The 20,191-nt window shown below is 37.8% G+C and overlaps 2 protein-coding genes across 3 annotated transcripts in view; both read right to left on the bottom strand.

Moving 5' to 3' along the window:
- Positions 1–371: 371 nt before the first annotated feature.
- Positions 372–20,191, bottom strand: part of LOC121913711 (major histocompatibility complex class I-related gene protein-like) — a 37,419-nt gene continuing 17,599 nt past the window's right edge. Inside the window, exons 1-7 of one of the 2 annotated variants that reach the window (XM_042436479.1) lie at positions 8,240–9,422; positions 6,142–6,414; positions 5,634–5,924; positions 4,201–4,485; positions 2,026–2,151; positions 1,254–1,316; positions 372–986 (exon numbers count right to left, since the gene is read on the bottom strand). In XM_042436479.1, the coding sequence (XP_042292413.1) occupies positions 838–986; positions 1,254–1,316; positions 2,026–2,151; positions 4,201–4,485; positions 5,634–5,924; positions 6,142–6,414; positions 8,240–8,294 (1,242 nt within the window). In that variant the 5' untranslated portion in view covers positions 8,295–9,422 and the 3' untranslated portion in view covers positions 372–837. Of the gene's footprint in view, positions 987–1,253; positions 1,317–2,025; positions 2,152–4,200; positions 4,486–5,633; positions 5,925–6,141; positions 6,415–8,239; positions 9,423–20,191 lie in introns of those variants that run through there. The other variant, XM_042436478.1, reaches the window with a different exon arrangement.
- LOC121913714 (major histocompatibility complex class I-related gene protein-like) lies at positions 10,623–20,119 on the bottom strand. Its single transcript, XM_042436486.1, has 8 exons — positions 19,964–20,119; positions 16,692–16,964; positions 16,142–16,432; positions 14,998–15,282; positions 13,447–13,566; positions 12,479–12,505; positions 12,035–12,091; positions 10,623–11,794 (listed from the first exon to the last, which is right to left on the bottom strand). Exons 1-8 carry the CDS (start codon positions 20,016–20,018, stop codon positions 11,772–11,774), a joined length of 1,131 nt encoding a protein of 376 aa, XP_042292420.1. The 5' UTR covers positions 20,019–20,119; the 3' UTR covers positions 10,623–11,771.

Below are 20,191 nucleotides of genomic sequence, written 5' to 3'. Positions count from 1 at the left end.
GCCATACCCAACAGGAAGTTGGCCATTTTAATTTACTTTGCAATTTCTGCAGATTTTGCCATTTGCAGGCATTGTATTTTAACAAACTCCTCCTAGAGATTTAACCCGACTTCAGATTTAGTCAGTGTGGACTTAAGTCCTTTGTGATGAAAACTTATCAAAATCTTGAGTTTTCATTGAAAGCCGTTGCTGTAGCAACGCGGTGAACTTCGATGTTTCACCATGAAATAGGATGTTGTTGTAACTTGAATTTACATCGTTCAACTCTCACCAAATATCTCATGCTTGATAAGAGTCCCAGCCTAAACACATCTACATGTCAATATTGAGTCATAGTCATAACGCCACCTACTGACAATAGGAAGTCAGCCTTATATGACAAACATCATCTGATTTACATGGACTTTACATGGTGTGGTCCACATATGATATACAGCAACATGTTGTATTATTAATGTGTGTTCTCTAACGCCACATGGTGGACACAGAAAATGACATTTATCTCCTTCATGCACTCCGACAAGAGTCAAACCCTGAACACATCTACATAACCGCAATAAAACCCTTCAACTGCAGTGCAGCCTGACATGCACAAAGGTGCAAGGACCCGATCGTTGCTGCTTGCAGCTTTAATTATTAGTAGTAGTAGTAGTAGTAGTAGTAGTAGTAGTAGTAGTAGTAGTAGTAGTAGTAGTAGTAGTAGCAGTAGGCAGTGGTAGTATCATTGTTAAACTATCAGTTAACTTTGAAAACCTTTTAAAGAAGTTCTCTGAGCTTAATTAAACACTTTGTTCTTGTTTTTGTTTTATCTGTCAACTCAATGTCTCTTCTGGTTTTTCAAACTCTCCTTTTTACTTTATATTTCCTTCCCACTGGTAATGCATTTTTTGTTTCCTGGTGAGTTGGTTCCTCTTGGGCTTCAGGCTGACTGGAACCATCGGAGACATTGTCTGAGCCGTTGGCTGATCCATTGGCTGAGCTGTTGTCTGCAAGAATTAACAGACGTGTTACTTTCTATACACATACTAATGCTGCTTTTCTACATATCTTGTGAGGCTAAAATGCAATGTTGGTATTAACTTTTCATCTATCCAAATTACAAAACATATTTTCTCAGTTACCTCTACAAATGTCTAGACATGAAGATAGAACATTAGGTTTTTGTAATTTGGCTATCTCTTGCTGCCACTTGAGGCTGTCAAAGTATGAACCTGCATGGTGCAGCTTTCAATCAGTCAACAGAAGATACTTACCAGAAACATCAGTGCTAGAACCACCAGAACCACCGCTGCTGCTGCTGAGAGATGCTTTGGATCCTGTGAAGAAAAGAAAATGCATCGAAGTATGTGTTACCATGTTTGGAAACCTACTTATATCCTGTCTGTGCTTTCTGAACTGCTTTTGATTTATTTATTATACTAACAAGTATTGTGTGATATATCTTATTCCTCTGTGCCGCAGAGCTCTGTTGAAAAATATTGAGAGATGGACTCATCACTTTGTTGGTTTTACTTGTGGTTGGTTATTACTGTTGACAATAAGAAATATATTTAACACCAGCCTTATCCTTTAAACTAACTAACTGGCCAAACTTGTGATTTAACTGACCAGCTTTTAAAGACTCAATTTGTAATTTTTGTTTTTTTGACCCCAAGCATTTTTATGTACAAAGCCCCTGATGTCCAGAAAGAAGATATTTTTATTTTGTGGCAAAGAGATGTTATATTGTGCGCAAAAACAATCTTTTATACAAATATATGCTGGGATGGAGGGAACTAGCAGAGTTTGAGTGTGTAGTTACTCTTTAAATCAATTCAATTTAAAGAAATAGAAAACAAGTGTTAGTAAAACTTAAAAAGGAAAACTTGCAGGAATCAGTTCATTTTCTTAATAGATCTAGTTTTTTGAGGAATTAAATGTTTTATGTATTTTCTTCTATAGGATATAAAATAAAATATGGGGAAAATATATCTCACTCTACAGGTACCTTGCTGAGAAAACACAATGATTATATATTACACCTACCATTCATCCTGTTTCTATACAACACCACCAGCACTGCAGCCACGATGATGACAAGGAGCACAACCACAATCACCCCAGCAATAGTGCCTTCGATGTCTCCTCCAGGAGGGTCAGGATATTTATGATCTAAAACATAGAAAACATTTACATTAGTTTCACATTCAGTTCAGTTTTAACATCATTAATATTTAGTTTCATTGGACTCGGTGTTGATGCATGGTACTAAAATGTAGACGTGATAATCAGTGATAATTTGATAAAAGTGATAAGATACAATTTAATGACACAAAACAACATGAAATTTGGAGACTATGTCAAGGGTCAAAAAGGATTCTTATCAAAAATTTCAAAATTCAAAAAAGTTGGTTCTTGCCCCTTAATGTTGTGGTTTTTCCCTTGTAGCTACGAACTGTAATGCTAAAAATGATATACAATATACAACATGTAGATCGGACCAAGCAATCTGATTGGTCAACTAGACATTTAGAACGTGATCAAATCAACATGACAGCACACCTAGCCATGCTCAAATGAAAAATGCCTCATCACTAAAAATATTATTCCACCATTGATTAGAACTATGGACCGTGACATTACACTAACAACAACAGTCATTTCTGGGTAGAAGACTGGTGGTTGATTTGAATTGCTATATGTGAACTTGGCAAACTTGTTTTTTTCTGTTGTTATTTTCAGCTTTAACTGTAACGTTTGAAGATATATAGTTAAACACGGTGGACCAAACCATCTGACATTTCTGCTGGGCTTATTTTATGTACTGTGTTGCTTTACTAGTGTTTTTGGTTTGTTTTATTTTGTGGGGATCTGCGGTAAAACCCAGAGCAGAGTTTTGAGATGTTTTTCTTTTATGTTTCAATTCAATTTCAATTCAAATTTATTTATATAGCGTCAAATCACAACAAAAGTCATCTCAGGGCACTTTTCACATAGAGCAGGTCAAGACCATACTCTTTGATTTACAGAGAGAGAGACCCAACAATTCCCCCATGAGCAAGCACTTGGCGACAGCAGTAAGGAAAAACTCCCCTTTAACGGGAAGAAACCTCAAGCAGACCCCGGCTCTAGGTGGGCGGCCATCTGCATTGTGAAACTGGATTGAAATTAACTGATTTGGGATTGTGGGGAACCCTTCTCCACTCTTTATCGTTACCTGGCACCCCCATACACAATTTTCCCTTCAGTTGACAGTATATCTCAGCTCCCACTCTGGTATCCTCCATCAGCTGCGCCAGTGAGTCAGTGACACAGCGCTACTAGCTTAAAAATGTATGTGAAGTTCGCGGAGGTAGTAGCTAAATCTGTCCATGGAAAAAAAAAAATTTCAGCGGATATCTTAGTTACAACAAGATTGAGCTAGGAAAGCAGTTTTGTGTGGTATGTATTCAGTTTGGGAAATCCCACTGTCTCTAGAAAGCATTAGCTCAAGTTGGCTGGCTGACTCAACAGGGACTAGAAATCGTCTCTGTTGCTAGGTCGTTACTGAGGGTCGGCCTACGTGCTGGAGTAGTAAACTAGGTTTCATTACATAGAAGTCTACTGACATAACTGATTGTTTTCCAGGTATTAGTCATACCCTGTGTTTTTCCATGGAAATGGACATAACACAAGCAAAAGGTTTTTTATTTTTGGAGCGAATTTCCCCACAATATGAATACTTTTTGACTATATCTTTTATTTTGTTGGTAACCATTGTATAATCACAATATTACACTCAAGGGTGTGTTTTACCATCATTGTTGGCACGACAGTGATGCCATCAGGAACGAGGCGCTCGCCCCAAGTTCTGTAGGCATCACTGAAGAACACCTCTTGTGTAATATTGCTTAAATGAATCCACCTCATCTTCAATAGAAAAACATTTGAACACATTTTGAATATAATACTCTCCTCCAGTGAAGAAGTAACTTGACAGTAGGCAGTTTTTGATTCAGATTCTTATTGCATCTCATCCTGAGCTAATACAAGAAGGTCTGCTCCAATATGAAGCATAAATGATTAAGTAAAGACTACATCTGATTTAATACAACGTGGATCTCATTTTCTTATGTTTGTCTTGGTTATAACCTGTCTGATCATCTGACCATTTGCATTTTTGCCCCAATCAACTTTGTTGCACTGTGACAAATTGTAAATTGAAATAAGAGAGTTTCTTACCCCAAACCTTCTCCACATATACATTGGTTGCTCTGTGACGGACTTCACATCTGTATGTAGCAATGTCACTCCTTAAAATCTCCACACTTTCTCTTCTCTGGTAGGTATCGTCTTCATTTGGTCGAACGCCTGAAGAGAGCAACCCGTCCTCTTTAGTCAGAACCCGACCATTCCTTTTGATCTCCAGGATGATGTTTTTTGGGTAGAAACCTGTGGCCAGGCAGGTCAACTTGACGGTTATCTTAATTTTGGTGTTTGTAGCAAACACGTACACATCTGGCTTTGCTGGTAAGAGAAAAAAAGAGAAAATGTTAGGTGAGTTCATGTTTGCAGGGAGGCTACATAGTATTATGCTAAACCACATGTGATACTGTTTGTACCATCCTCATACTAAACTGAACTAATAGAATCTGCTGCTACAACTACTACAACAAATAGTGACAATGATATGATATGATAACATAAAAACACTGCTGCTATGACACACACTTCATTTCATTATTTCTGGTCTTTTTCCAAAAATTTTCTGAGATTTGAAGATCATGTTTGTTATTGAATATGGTGTTTACGAGGGTTGGGTTCCAATAGCCAGTTCTCGTTTGTATTTGGTTCCAGATTGGCAAAGTACCGGATTTGCTGAGCTCCAGGGCTAATTTTTTTTATATTTGCAAAGACTGGTGTACAGAGCAGACGGGGAACAGTTTTCTCATTTACAGTATATACTGTAGCTGACACTGTCCGTCTTCTATCAGCTGTAGCCAATGAATGTTAACGCCTTGAGTAACTTGACATATTGACAGTTAAATCAGCTTCAGTTGTCAAAATCTCCCGCTCAAACTTTAATTTATAATCATATTAATTATTTAAGCTAATCAATTTAATAGTTCAGAATCAGGACTTCCAGTATTTGAAACAAGTAGTTCGTGAAAAATAAGGTCTACAAGTGGGTTATAGCAGTTATTTAAATGTGTCAGATACATATTTAATCAATATTTAATATCTTCTGCTGCTCATCTCACTTTCAGGTTGTTGCAACAGGTTGTAAAATGGAACCGAAACTGAAGTGTTTCTGCCTTTGTTTCGTGAAGTTATTTTTCATTTTACTTACAAATGTTGAAAGCTGAACCTAAATGGATTCAAAAGGATTCAGAGTTAATAAAATACTATTGAACCATAATCCTAGTGAAGTGCTGTTTGTTGATGGGAAATGTTGCCACATCTGGACCTGACAATTTTCCATCACAAATACTAAAATTCAGGAAGACAAAAAAAAAGCCAGTTTTTGTGTGAATACCAATAATATCAAGAACAGTTGATTTAATGTTAAATATTTTAACAGCCTGCGTAGTAATCCTTCTATTACTAAAGCCACATCTATAATCTCTAGTAATAATGGATATAAAAATACAGAAATGATTTTCTGTCATACATACGAGCTGTTTGCAGCTGCTTTTGCCCGTATCTCATGAAAACACTCAACCATTCTATACACTCGAACTCCAAGTAGTCTTTGGTGTATTCTTTTAGGACCAGGACACCATCCCACATTTTCTTGGTTGGGACTGCTATATCAGTGGAGGCAACCCAGACTGCGTTGGTGTCATCGAAGGACAGGAAGTCTCTTCCGTCGTAGTTGTACATGTACAAGCCACGGCTATACGTCACATTGCCATCAGCCTTCGTCTTACCCTCACAGCCGACCATCCACTGAAGAATATGGACATCTAAAGGGAAAAATGAAGCAAATAATTACAAAAATTGTTTAATTGAAGCTAATTAGAAGTTATCACTTGTTCCTGACTTAAGGGAAAAAAGCAGCTTCATTTTTGCTGGAACATTTATCTTTACTAAAGGTATTACAGTTGTTAATTTCATAGTGTTAATTATTGATTCATCAAAAAGTGATCCCAGTCTGCGTCTGACATAGTTCATGAATCTCACCATTGTTGGTCTGATTCATTCGTTTCTTCAGGATGTCGATGTTGATTTTGAACCACTGCTGCTTGCTCAGGCGGGACTGTGTGCCTTTCTCCCAGTAGTCTGGAGGAAGTCGCTCTTTCATCCAGGGCTGCTTGGGAACTGTTTTCTGGAGATCACTGTCATAGTAGTCAATCATCCTGCCGTCCAGCAGACCCATAGCAGTGAACTCGTGGATGCCCGGAAGTCCGACAGGTTTGGAGAAGGCAGTGTAGATGTAAGTGAGGGAATGTTTCTCTGAGAGTCACACAGAGAGAAAGACAGACAGACATGTTTACAGACGAGGCAGATGAGCTCCAGCAGATTTGAATTAATGCTTACCAATCTATTTACTGGCATCAATCAGAATATTTAGCCACATGTATGGGCTGAACAATAAGTTCAAGGAGATTACAGCGTATGCATCATTATTATCAAAAAGAATAATTTGATTAAACACAAGGGCTTAGATACACAAGGAGAACCAAACAGGGGGGACATCATTGGTTAAACACAACAAGGAACAGGTGAAAACAAAGCAGACAATGATCTGGCTAATAAACAGAATAAGGTGGTTGGAGGGGGGGGGCAGAGACACAAGGAACGGAAGCACATGGACACATAAACAAAACATCAGATGGCAACCAGGGAAAAAACAATCACCCAAAACCATGAAGAGCATGTTTGATACCTTAATTAATATAGTTTGGTTCAAGGTATCAACTTCATATTTTGTGCATTTATTAAATAAAACATGTTCATTCCAGTGGTATGATTGTTTTTATGGTAGACTTTGTCATACATGGGCAATATGTGCTTGAAATATAGGTGTGAAATCATTTTTTTCCATTTTTAATGCCTCATAAATCAGAAATTTTGATTTCTTTCAGACATGCACCTAGTTGCTAAGACAGTACTATAACATGATTATTATATATCAAAATTTAAAAGATCTGATGTGGTTCAGTGTGAAGATATAGTGCTCCAAAGCACAAAATACATTTTTTATTACAATTTTCAGCAAGCCATAACTTGGCAAATATGCAACTGTGGGACAACTATTTCACATGTTTAAGATATCTAATAATGTAGAATAATCACTGAAAATTTCAAGCATCTAACACGAATAGTTCAAAAGTAATGACTTATTGAACTCCATGATTCTTCAGCAACATTCATTCCAGGCCATGACATGGAACAAAGCAAATAATTACAGTGAAAACAGTTTAATTTAAGATAATTAGAAGCTAATAGTTTCATTTTTCTTTTCAAGCACAAATGTCAAACTTTCTGTAGTCATCTGCTCTTTTTTCTTTCTTATATGAATCAGTAAATTCTTCTTTTTAAGGTTTTGGACTGTTGGTTGGACAAAACCAACAATCTGAGGAAATCTTGAGCTTTTGGAAAATTGGATGGGCATTTTCTCATGTAACACTTAAAAATTATATATCGCGAAAATAATCGTCAGGTTAATCTATAATTAAAATAATTATCTTATTACTACTATTATTCTATAGTTATGATGATGTCATTGTTTTATCTTTTAAATATTTGAAACAGAAAAATAAACTCGTGGCCACATTGAAGTGATCCTGACATGTTACTCAAGCAGGTCATAAGTTATTAACGATTTTCTAAGTCGTTGATCGATTTTCCCCTTGTCTTTTTTGATGTAGTAGGCTTATAGAATACGAGTACATTACAAAAACTGAAAAAAACATCAGAATTAATGAGTTAAACTCAAATAATCAACAGAAATCTGATTGTAAATAACCCAATTTATGTTGTAGCTCTGAAGAAAAGATAGCCCTGTTGAACATCATTTTGTCGCTTTTATTGTTTAACTAATTGAGTTAACTTTAGCTTAATGCGAGCTAATGTTAAGCTATGTTAAGGTGTTGTTTGTTTTGTGATTTGTACCCAGCTCTTACGTTGGTTTTGGGATTGTCATCAAACCTAAAATCACCAGTTCAAGTGTCAGACCATCTTTCGGTGGGGTATGCTACACTGATCGTTACAAAGACACTACAGACACACTTTTAACCGGAGTCACATTAATGTGCTATATAAAACTCGTCCTTACCGCTGTTTACCGTCAGTCTCGTCCCCAAAAGGACGAAAACTGCGATGAAATACATCTTCAGCACAAAGTACTCTCCATTTACTTTACTAAAAGTCCGTTTTGTCCGAGGGCTCTTCTCATTTTCCTGTTTTGGACGTATTCGTCTCCTCTCTCCTCTGTGCTACTGCCCGTGACCCGGAAATCGATCTGAGCGCGTCATGTTTACGGATGTCTCAATTCCCTTAATGCATCTCGAGGAGAGAGAAGTCTTTCCGAGGATAGACAGGTGTATCCTTTGCGGGAGTTTTTCGGCACTCGTGACGCATAAAATGTGTGCGTGTTAAATAAAAAAATAACAACCGTACATCTTTGTCACATTATGACACGTGATTTGAATTAAAAAGCAAATATACAAGTTGTCATGAACACTGCAATGCTCATCTGACAGATCATAAAATACAGCGGTGGACTATAACAAAACAATGGACAGACGATGCAGCTGTGCCGCACTTCATATTTGATTGCTGATGCTTTAGAATGACGGCTCCGTAGCGAAGATGTCTTATTTTGCTAAATGCCTGTTCTCTCCTCGTGTCTCTTCCTCGCCGTCTCCGCTCGCATCTAAGGCATGGATGTATAAACTAAGAGGGGTCTTATTTCTGCTCTGAGGAGCTATGAGCGAGAATAGATGAGAGCAGCCTTCATGGAAGTCTTTTACCGGTCGACACGCCCTCCCTTATTGGATATTAGTTATTGATTTGACGCCGCAGCTGATCGGACTGATCTGATACATCACTGCAGTTTCATACCGAAGTGGAGATAGTTTACAGATTAAACTCAAGTGTATCACTCCCAAGTTTTATATTTTTTTCTTCTGATTCGTCATCTAGTTAACCATCTGTGTTAACTGTAATTCTGATCAATAAAAGAACCATAAACAACTTTCTTAATTTATTAGAAAGATTTTTCTTTTCATGATCTGTTATTTCCCCCATTAGCTGTTATTATGGATGAAATTGCAGTGAGGGAGCAGTCTGTCTGTCAGCAAGAAACGCAGTTTAAACACATTTATAGTTTACATAATTAGTCATCATTTCCATTCAGTCACATGTAAGGCTGAAAATTCGTGGAGTGTCTGGTTTGATATGAGTTACATAATTCCCACTTTCCCTGAAACATTTAGCCTCATAAATAATTTCCAGTGTTCAAAAGACTCTAATCATATTCTGGGTTATTTAATAATGAATCCACAATCAGAATATCAATAAATACAGACGCAAAAAATTAATAAATAACATAAACGCTCTCTTCCAGTACAAATGGTTCCTGTGTCTCTGAGCAGGACACAGTATACAGTAGAAATACAGAATGCAGGTTTTTATTCATGTACATGTGTTTGTTAAACAGGTAACAGGCTGCAGAGAGAAAACAGCTGCTGAAAGTGATAACTGTGCACCTTTGATGTCATCATCAGTACTACACTTTTTACCACAAGTAATTCTAAAAAAAAAAAAATAAATGGGTTCAATATTTGGATTACAATACGTTCACATCAGAGCCCGAAAAAGGAAAAAACACACACGGTGAAAATTTATAAAAACAGAAAATATATTACATAAAGCAGACAATGAATGTGACAGTGTGAGTAAAGCAGACAAATATTTCATTAATAATAATTGTATTTAGAAAACCAACCAGGTACAAATCATCTGTTTAAACTTGCAGTGAATTTGCTTTCACTTAATTTAATATTGGATTTAAAAAGTGATCAAATTTCTCCTGTATTTCAGTGACAGGAGCATGTTTTACAGTATCAGATCAGAATTTTCAATGAAAATGAAAAGTATGTTTACAATAATTGATAATTCATACTATTTATTTTAAATGATCCCTGCTTATCACTCGATGGGGTCAAAATACATTGATTGCTTCTTTTTAATTCAAGCTAACACCACTTTTATTTAATTTCAGAATATACTTAATTGATCAAAGCTGTGTGTTTTCAGTTGTAGCCAGTTTAATACAAATCACATACACTATATACTTAGTTCTTACCATTTGTTAATGTATTTTTTACCATTATTTCCCACCTTTAAGGCAGCCATTGACTTCCACTAATTTATTTATGTTTAACATCATAATTTTGACAATAAAATCAGACATGATGTTAACTGTGATGTGAGCCTTTTGTAAAGAATATTTTTTAAATGTTCCACACAAATAAAAAAGTCCTTACTTATATGCAGTCAAATCTGACAAAGATTTTGTTTGAAATACGGTATCGACAGATAATGTTGTGGAAAATCCTGCAGCTGGGCCAATAATGTCTTCAGGTCCTCCACAACACTATATCATAAAAGTTGAAGAATAAATCAACAGTCCAACAAGAAACACACTGGTAGAGTTCAAAGTGAAAACAGATTTACTGTGTTATTAAGCAGAATACAGTAAATCGAGACTGATTCCATGGAAGCAGGCACTGAATGACAAACTCAAAAGCAGTCTCTTATATACCCTATTCCACTCCTCCTACTGTGGAGCCTATTTTTATCTGATTTTTTGGACTCCTCCTCACTTTACAAAATTCTGGTTCTTTCCACAATTATAACATAACTGCTTATTAATCAGTGACCTTAAAAATGTTGCAATTGATTGGCAATGATTCAACATGGGACTTCTGGGATGCAATTATTTCTGGATCTGTTTACTGTAATATTAAGGGAAAATGGCCATATAGCCTTTAATGAGTAATTATCAGAAATGGTGACCTTTCATAGTCACTGCCATATGATCATAGGTAACTATCGTGAGTTCTGACCTTTAATGACTCATTATCAGATGATTGTCAACTGATTATTAATAGAAGACAGTCCATCACAACAGCAACTACTTAAAGTAAAAACATTTATCCTCTTGCATAGATCTACTGTAGCATTTAACATTTGAGAAGTGTAACTGTGATTAATGATCTCTAAACTTAAATATTTTCAGATTTCAAAGAGATTCCTTTTAAAAGTTAAACGTCACATTTGTATAATTTCTTACAGGTCACAATTTTCTTTATTTTATACATTCTATGTATTCTACATTTTAACTTTATTGCTATTATTATTCAGTATGTATTTAATGTATCAGTGGGTTTTATCTTTGACCTTATGTCATGCATTCTATGTATTTTTAGTTTCACTTCATTTATTTTATCTTATTTGTATTTTTATCATCAAGTGGGTTTTATATTCCATCTTATTTTACATATGTATGTTACATATGTGTTATGTTATGTTACACAGGTACTTGTCTCATCCCTGCCACAGGGGTGAACTGTCACCATAGCAACCTATTTTTAGACCTGTTTTAAAGGTTTATCCCACTCAGATGCTACTTTCTGTCTAACTTCTTCTGTCTAAAGGACACACTCTCTCTCTCTCTCTCTCTCTCTCTCTCTCTCTCTCTCTCTCTCTCTCTCTCTCTCTCTCTCTCTCTCTCTCTCTCTCTCTCTCTCTCTCTCTCTCTCTCTCTCTCTCTCTCTCTCGTTGGTTCTTGTTGGTTCCTCTCAGACTTCAGACGGTATGTTGTCTGCAAGAATTAACAGATGTGTTACTTTCTATACACATACTGATGCTGCTTTTCCACATATCTTGTGAGGCTAAGATACATTTTTGGTATTAACTTTAACATAACATATTTTCTCAGTTACATCTAGTAACATCTTGCCATGAAGATAGTATGTAATTTTTTGTAATTTGTATTTATGTAATTTGGGAGTAACTCCTTTAAACCTTTACTTTAACTCTTGCTGCCACAGAAGATACTTACCACAGACAGTAAAGACACCAGAGTTACAGCCACCGCTGTCAAGAGGTGTTTTCACCCCTGTGAAGAAAAGAAAATACATCGAGGTATGTTTTTGGGAACCTGCTTATATCCTATCTGTGCCTTCTGGACTGTTTCCATTTATACTCTTTGGCTCCGTGGTCAATGAGTCACACCACTGTAGTGTTCCTTCAACACCATGAACACACACACTGTCATCTACTTTGGCTCAATCCTGCACACACAGTCCTGCTGCCAGAAATACAAATGTGGATTCATCCACCACTGAAAATAGTCCCCTACAAATACACTGAGACAGACTCATCCCTTTGTTGGTTTTACTTGTTGACAATAAGGAATATATTCAACATCGGCCTTATCCTAAAGCTAAGTAAGTCCTACCAAAGCTGTAACCTTCAAGTAAAAGAGAAGAAATAAAATAGTTACCTTGATGATTGTTGGGTCCACCTCCTCCTGTTAATAAAGACAACATTAACACATTAATGAACAGTTCAATTAATTACTACTCCAAAACTACATAACCAATTCTAAATTTGGAAAAGCCCTTCATTGAAGACCATCATGACTTGGGACACCTTTTGTAAACAAACAGCTGGACTTATTTCAATTAGAAACATGCATATCCATTTTTGAATTGAAAGAAGTGATTATCTGAAACAAATCAGTTTCTTTTCTCTCAGTTTCGAGGTGATGACAGCAAGTTGCATGATAAAGAACTATATAAATGTATACATTATATCACTCCAATATGGTAACAACTTGTGTGCACTGTATGGAGGTTTTTCACATAATATGCTTAAACAAAATCAATACAACAATCTTTTGGGACTTCAGGGGTTGCACAAATGAACTTCATATGTATAACTGAGCATTTTACTTTTAGATGAAATATCAGCATTGTGTGTTCTAGTGACAGTCAAAGCTCTGGCGGACTCTGTGTTTTCAGTGCAGACACAGAGAGTCTGACAGCAGCTGCTCATGGCCGGTTATCTCTGACTACCAGCTCTACATCTGTTCATGCTACACTGAGCGGTGGTCAGTCTTAATCCACTCTCGTCCACGTCCCCGTACCTCCCACATCACGAACTATGTAGCCACGAGGCCACGCCCCCTACAGTCGTCCTGCGCACATCTTTTAAATATGCTGGGATGGAGGGAGCTAGCAGAGTTTGAGTTTGTTGTTACTCTTTTAATCAATTTAAAGAAATAGAAAACAACTGTTAAGTAAATAGAGCTTTTCAATTTTTTGCTGGAAAACTAATTTTTTTTGAGGAATTAAATGTTACATATATTTTCTTTTAAAGGATATAAAATAAAATATGGGGAAAAATACATCCCACTCCACTGGTACCTTGTTGTTGAGAAAACACAATGATTATATATATTGCACCCACCAATTTTCCCTTTTTTATACAAGAACACCAGCAGCACACCCATGATGGCGACAAGGCCCCCAGTCACTCCAGCAATAATGCCTATGATGTCTCCTCCAGCAGTGTCAGGAAGTTTATGATCTAAAACACAGAAAACATTTACATTAGTTTCACATTCAGTTCAATTTTAACATCATTAATATTTAGTTTCATGTGACTCTCAGTGTTGACGCATGGTACTAAAATGTAGATGTGATAATCAGTGATAATGTGATAATGGTGAGAGGATACAATTTAATTTAATTGAGATACAATTTAATGACACAAAATAACATTAAATTTGACGAATGGTTCAGCACCACCGCCGATGGACAGCGATTAAGCCAGGTGCACTGTTTCAGTACTCTGTCTTTCTTACACTGGAATAACATAAACATAAAATAGACACAGCGGTCTACAACGCTACACAAGGCCTAGTCAATATAAAGTATTTGGTCTACAACACCATAGGCAGTGACACAGACAGGTGCTGAGATGCGGTAAACATGGAATTAAACAACACAATCTAACATTCTGATTTCTTCATAACCAAAATTTAAGTTAATAAAAACTAATTATGAATCTTTCACTCACCAATTGTTGTCCCTGCTCAGCCTGTAGTCTATTTGTGTATCCCACCATCCTCCATAGAACAAAATAACTCAAAGAGGTTAACAAACTTTGTACACAGTCCCTTTTTAAAACTTCATTCTCCTCTCCGTCATGGTGGCAAACCTGCCAACCACTTTGTCAATGTTTATGTCCCACTCAACACACAGCAAAGTGAGGTTGGATAGTCTGGCCTCATCCATGCACAAACGCAAATAGCTCTTAATGAGCCTCAGATGGCTGAAACTTCGTCTTGCGAGTTTCATTCACCACAAACACAAGAAGACATGAATATCTCATATTTTGACAAAAGTTTTCAGCAAAGTTAGTCATAAACTTTGCTTTGCTGCTTCTGCAATCTTCACTTTCCACGAAGTGAACAAGCAGCGCCTCTCTGCCATTGCAATCCACTTCCAAATGTGGTTGGTGAGGGATTACTTCCAGAGTGATAAGGACTACCATAGAGAATGAATAAAAAAAGTTAAGAGCACGCTGTGGAGCCCCTACTGAGCGTTGGCCCTGGGGCGGTCACCCCCTCTGCCCCTGCAGTGCTCCACTCATGATCCAAAAGGATTCTTAACAAAAAGTCCAAAATTTCAGAAATCAAAAAGTTGGTTTTTGCCAGTTAATGTTGTGGTTTTTCTCTTGCAGCTACTAACTGTGATGCTAAAAATGAATGAATCCACCCCATCTTCAATAAAGACAAACATTTAAACACATTTTGAATATAATACTCTCCTCCAGTGAAGAAGTAACTTGACAGTGGGCAGCTATTGATGCAGACTATATAATACAATGTGGATCTCATTTTCTTATGTTTGTCTTGGTCATAACCTGTATGATCATCTAACAATTTGCATTTTTGCCCCAATCAACTTTGTTGAACTGTTACAAATTGTAAATTGCAACAAGAAAGTTTCTTACCCCAGACCTTCTCCACATATACATTGGTTGCTCTGTGAGTGACTTCACATCTGTATGAAGCAACGTCACTCCTTAAAATCTCCACACTGTCTCTTCTCTGGTAGGTGTCGTCTTCATTTGGTCGAACGCCTGAGGTCAACAACCCGTCCTCTTTAGTCAGAATGCGGTTGTTCCTTTTGATCTCCAGGATGATGTCTTTTGGGTAGAAACCTGTGGCCAGGCAGGTCAACATGACGGTTGTCTCAGTTTTGGTGTTCGTAGCAAACACGTACACATCTGGCGGAGCTGGAAAGAGAAAATGTTAGGTGAATTAATGTTTGCAGGGAGGCTATATAGCATTATGCTAAACCACATGTGATACTGTTTGTACCATCCTCATAATAAACTGAACTAATAGAATCTGTTGCTACAACTACTACAACAAATAGTGACAATGATATCTTTAATTATAACAAAAGTATAACACAACAATATACTGGTGATACTAAACTTAGCAACATAAAAACACTGCTGCTACGACTAGTGACTTGACATATTGACAGTTAAATCAGCTTCAGTTGTCAAAATCTCCTGCTCAAACTTTAATTTATAATCATATTAATTATTTAAGCTAATCAACTTAACAGTTCAGAATCAGGCCTTCCAGTATTTGAAACAAGTAGTTCATGAAAAATAAAGTGTATGTCAGGTACATATTTAATCAATATTTAATATCTTCTGCTGCTCATCTCACTTTCAGGTTGTTGCAACAGGTTGTAAAATGGAACCAAAACTGAAGTGTTTCTTTAGTTATTTTTAACTTATTTTTAACTTTTACTACAACTGTTGAAAGCTGAACCACAGTGGATTCAAAAGAGTCAGAGTCAATAAAATACTATTGAACAATAATCCTAGTGAAGTGCTGTTTGTTGATGGGAAATGTTGCCACATCTGGACCTGACAATTTTCCATGACAAATACTAAATGTCAGGGAAAACAAAAAAAAGCCAGATTTTGTGTGAATACCAATAATATCAAGACCAGCTGATTTCATATTTGACATTTTAACAAACTGCATAGTAATCCTTCTATTACTAAAGCCACGTCTATAATCTCTAGTAATAATGGATATAAAAATACAGAAATTATTTTCTGTCATACATACAGGCTGCTTGCAGCTGCTTTTGTCCGTATGTCATGAACTTGTTCAACCAATCTATACACTCGTTCTCCAGGTACCCTTTGGTGTATTCTTTTAGGACCTGGACACCATCCCACTTTCTCTTGGTTGGGACTGCTATATCAGTGGAGGCAACCCAGACTGCGTTGGTGTCATCGAAGGACAGGAAGTCTCGTCCATCGTAGTTGTACATGTCAACGCCGCGGCTAAACGTCACACTGCCATCAGGCCTCGTCTCACCCTCACAACCGTGCATCCACTGAAGAATATGGACATCTAAAGGGGAGTGACAATGAAATAAATTACAGAGAATGAGGGCATGGAAAAATGCAGCAAATAATCACAATTAAAACAGTTTCATTTAAGCAAATTTGAGGTTATCACTTGTTCCTGACTTAAGGGGAAAAAACAGCTTCATTTTTGCTGGAACATTTATCTTTACAAAAGGTATTACAGTTGTTAATTTCATAGTGTTAATTATTGATTCATCAAAAAGTGGTCCCAGTCTGCGTCTGACACAGTTCATGAATCTTACCATTGTCGGTCTGATTCATTCGTTTCTTCAGGATGTCGATGTTGACTTTGAACCACTGCTGCTTGCTCAAGCGGGACTGTGTGCCTTTCTCCCAGTAATCTGGAGGAAGTCGCTCTCTCATCCAGGGCTGCTTGGGAACTTTTTTCTGGAGATCACTGTCATAGTAGTCGATCATCTTGCTGTCCAGCAGACCCATAGCTGTGAACTCATGAATGCCCGGAAGTTCAACAGGTTTGGAGAAGGCAGTGTAGATGTAAGAGAGGGAATGTTTCTCTGAGAGTCACACAGAGAGAAAGACAGACAGACATGTTTACAGACGAGGCAGATGAGCTCCAGCAGATTTGACTTAATGCTTTGGACTCTTACCAATCTATTTACTGGCATCAATCAGAATATTTAGCCACTTGTATGGGCTGAACAATAAGTTCAAGGAGATTACAGCATATGCATCATTATTATCAAAAAGAATAATTTGATTAAACACAAAAAACAATCACCCAAAACCATGAAGAGCGTGTTCGATACCTTAATTAATATAGTTTGGTTCAAGGTATCAACTTCATATTTTGTGCATTTATTAATTAAAATGTGTTCTTTCCAGTGGTATGATTGTTTTTATGGTAGACTTTGTCATACATGGGCAATATGTGCTTGAAATATAGGTGTGCAATAATTTTTTCCATTTTTATTGCCTCACAAATCAGAAATTTTGATTTCTTTCAGACATGCACCTAGTTGCTAAGAAAGTACTTCAAAGTCAAGAATTGCGGGGCAGATGGACCCAAATGCAGAGACTGCAGGCTGAAGAACTTCTTTATTTTGAGAAAAAAACAAAAAAAAAGTTGGTTAGAGCTGAGCAGAGCAGAATGCTGAATGAAATTTAACAGGACTGAACAAACCAGAACAAACTGAACTGACAGTCTGAACAGCGGATCCAAAGACTGAACAGAAAACCAAGACTTAAAAACTAACGAGGAGAGAAGGTGCAGGTCGGGAGATGGGTGGAGAAACTCAGGAGAGGGGAGTGAGGTGACGAAACAGGACAACAGACAGGGATTCGATTGGCTAGGGGAAACACAGGTAGCAGGACAGGGCTGACGAGGCTACATACAGGGCAGGTGTGGGGGCAAAAACAGGCTGAGGAGGAGTGCAGGAACACAAAACCCAGAAAACACAAAACTCTTAATAACTAAGTCTGAGTAAGCTGTGTAAGCACAGACCAAAATAAAAAAAGACAGACTAACTAAAAAAGGCAATTTAATATCATGCCAGAGAGTGTTTTAGAGAAACAACTTAAATCAGCCTTCTCCAACACAGTCCAGTCTTAACATAACAAGGAGAAAGGCTGAGGTCTCTCGTGGAACAGAGGAGAATAGCAACCAAGGGACACAGAGCTATACTGTGACAGAAAATCTTAACAGGCTCTATAACCATAAATAAGAACTGGACACACAGACACACAGAGTGAACACAGAAACCCAAAAGAACAAAAACGCAAAGAGTCCAAAATCAATGAGTCCATGACAGTACCCTCCTCCCCCAAGGGACAGCCCCAGACGTCCCTAAAACCTCCCCATCGGACACAGGACAGACAGCTGTTGGAAGACAAGGGGAGGAGGATTGACAAAATTGACAGTGCATCGGCCAAGACAAATCACAATTGGCCAAGAAGACTTTTTTTGCTTTCCTGAGTGAAGACAGCCAACTGGAGGTCTAGAAGATCTGGAAGGTTTGGCTGTGGGTCAGCAGACACTGCCGACTAGAGGTCTGGAGGTTCTGGCTGTGGGTCAGCAGAGACTGCTGAATGGAGATCTAGAAGGTCTGGAAGATCTGGAAGGTCTAGTTGTGGGTCAGTGGAGACTGCAGACTGGAGGTCTAGAAGGTCTAGGAGGTCTGGAAGGTTGTTGGCTGGTGCACTGGGCAGTGGAAACACAGGGAGCTAGGCCACTAGGAGCATAGCTGACCCTGGGGGCCAGAGGGATGCAGGAGGTGGAGAATTGGCCTCCTTGGTAAAGCTGGAATCAGGTGAACTTGGCAGCCAAAGGAAACAGCTAAACAGGAACCCAAGGACCAGGGACTCTATGACTTCAGACATGCAGGGACAGGATGGTTGCAGCTCAGACAGAGGGGACTGTTGGGGGCTTTGCTGTGCTGATGAGCAGAAGAGTAGCCCTGGACCGGACAGGCATGGTGGCAAGGCAACCAAAGGAGAGGTTTCATTGTCTGCCATGAAGACCAGAAATCTTGTTGACACTATGAGGGCCTCCCAGAGCCGGGCTAGGTGCCCAGGTATGGGTTAGTCTCTGCTGGGTCCATGGCTGGTTGGATCCTTCTGTCAAGAATTGCGGAGCAGGTGGACCCAAATGCAGAGACTGCAGGCTGACCCAGGCTGAAGGACCTCTTTATTTTGAGATAGTGCAAGCAAAAAACAAAAAAAGCCGGTGGAGCTGAGCAGAGCAGAATGCAGAACGAGACTTAACAGGACTGAACAAACCAGAGCAAACTGAACTGACAGACTGAACAGAACAGAACAGAGGTTCCAACAAAGACTGACTCCTTTTTAAAGCCTACATATCTCAGAAATGAAACAAGATACAAGCCAAAACTTTGCGCAGTATCCGTTTGGTCCAATGACATCATTTATAGCAAGTGTGAAGCAAATCCAAGATGGTCAGTTACCCACATTTTGATAATCAGCTAACAGTTTCAGTTTTTGTTTCAAGCATAAGTGTTAAACTTTCTGTGGTTATCTGCTCCTTTTTCTTTTATGTATCAGTAAATTCTTCTTTTTTAGGTTTTGGCCTGTTGGTTGGACATCTTGAGCTTTTTGAAAATTGCTATGGACATTTTCTAAGAATTTCTATTCAGCCAGTTTGCATCACTGATGGAATTTTTCGCAAGACCTAATGTGCGTGCCAAATTTGGTGAGTTTTTTAGCATGTTTAGGGGGTCAAATTTAGGGTTTAAGTGGCGTATTAATAAAGAAAGAATAAGAAAGAAACAAACATACGATATACAATAGGGTATTCGCCCCTTTGGGGCTCAGGCCCTAATAAAATGAAAATAATCAAACTCGTGGCCACATTGAAGTCATACTCCTGATGACATGTTACACACCCAGGCGATAAATTACTAACGATTTTCTAAGTAGTAAATGAATAAGTTACACTCAAATAATAAAATAGCAGAAATCTGATCATTACAAAGACGTCACAACTGTATCTATTTTTAACCGGAGTCACGTTAATGTGTTATATAAAACTCGTCCTTACCGCTGTTTACTGTCAGTCCCGTCCCCAAAAGAACGAAAACTGCGATGAAATACATCTTCACCTCGAGGAAGACTCCGTTTACGTTTCTATAGGCTAAGTCCGTTTTGTCCCGGTGTTGGGCGGTGTTTTGACTCTGCAGCGACAGCTGCCTGCTCTTTTTTTTTTTTTTTTTTTCAACTTTATTGATAATAATCAAACTCAAACAAAAACAACATAAATAAGTTTAAA

The sequence above is a fragment of the Thunnus maccoyii genome, chromosome 15, assembly GCF_910596095.1.
Source record: "Thunnus maccoyii chromosome 15, fThuMac1.1, whole genome shotgun sequence".
Classification (NCBI taxonomy): domain Eukaryota; kingdom Metazoa; phylum Chordata; class Actinopteri; order Scombriformes; family Scombridae; genus Thunnus; species Thunnus maccoyii.
Note: the sequence above shows the minus strand (reverse complement) of the source record. Positions and strands in the feature narration are given on the sequence as shown.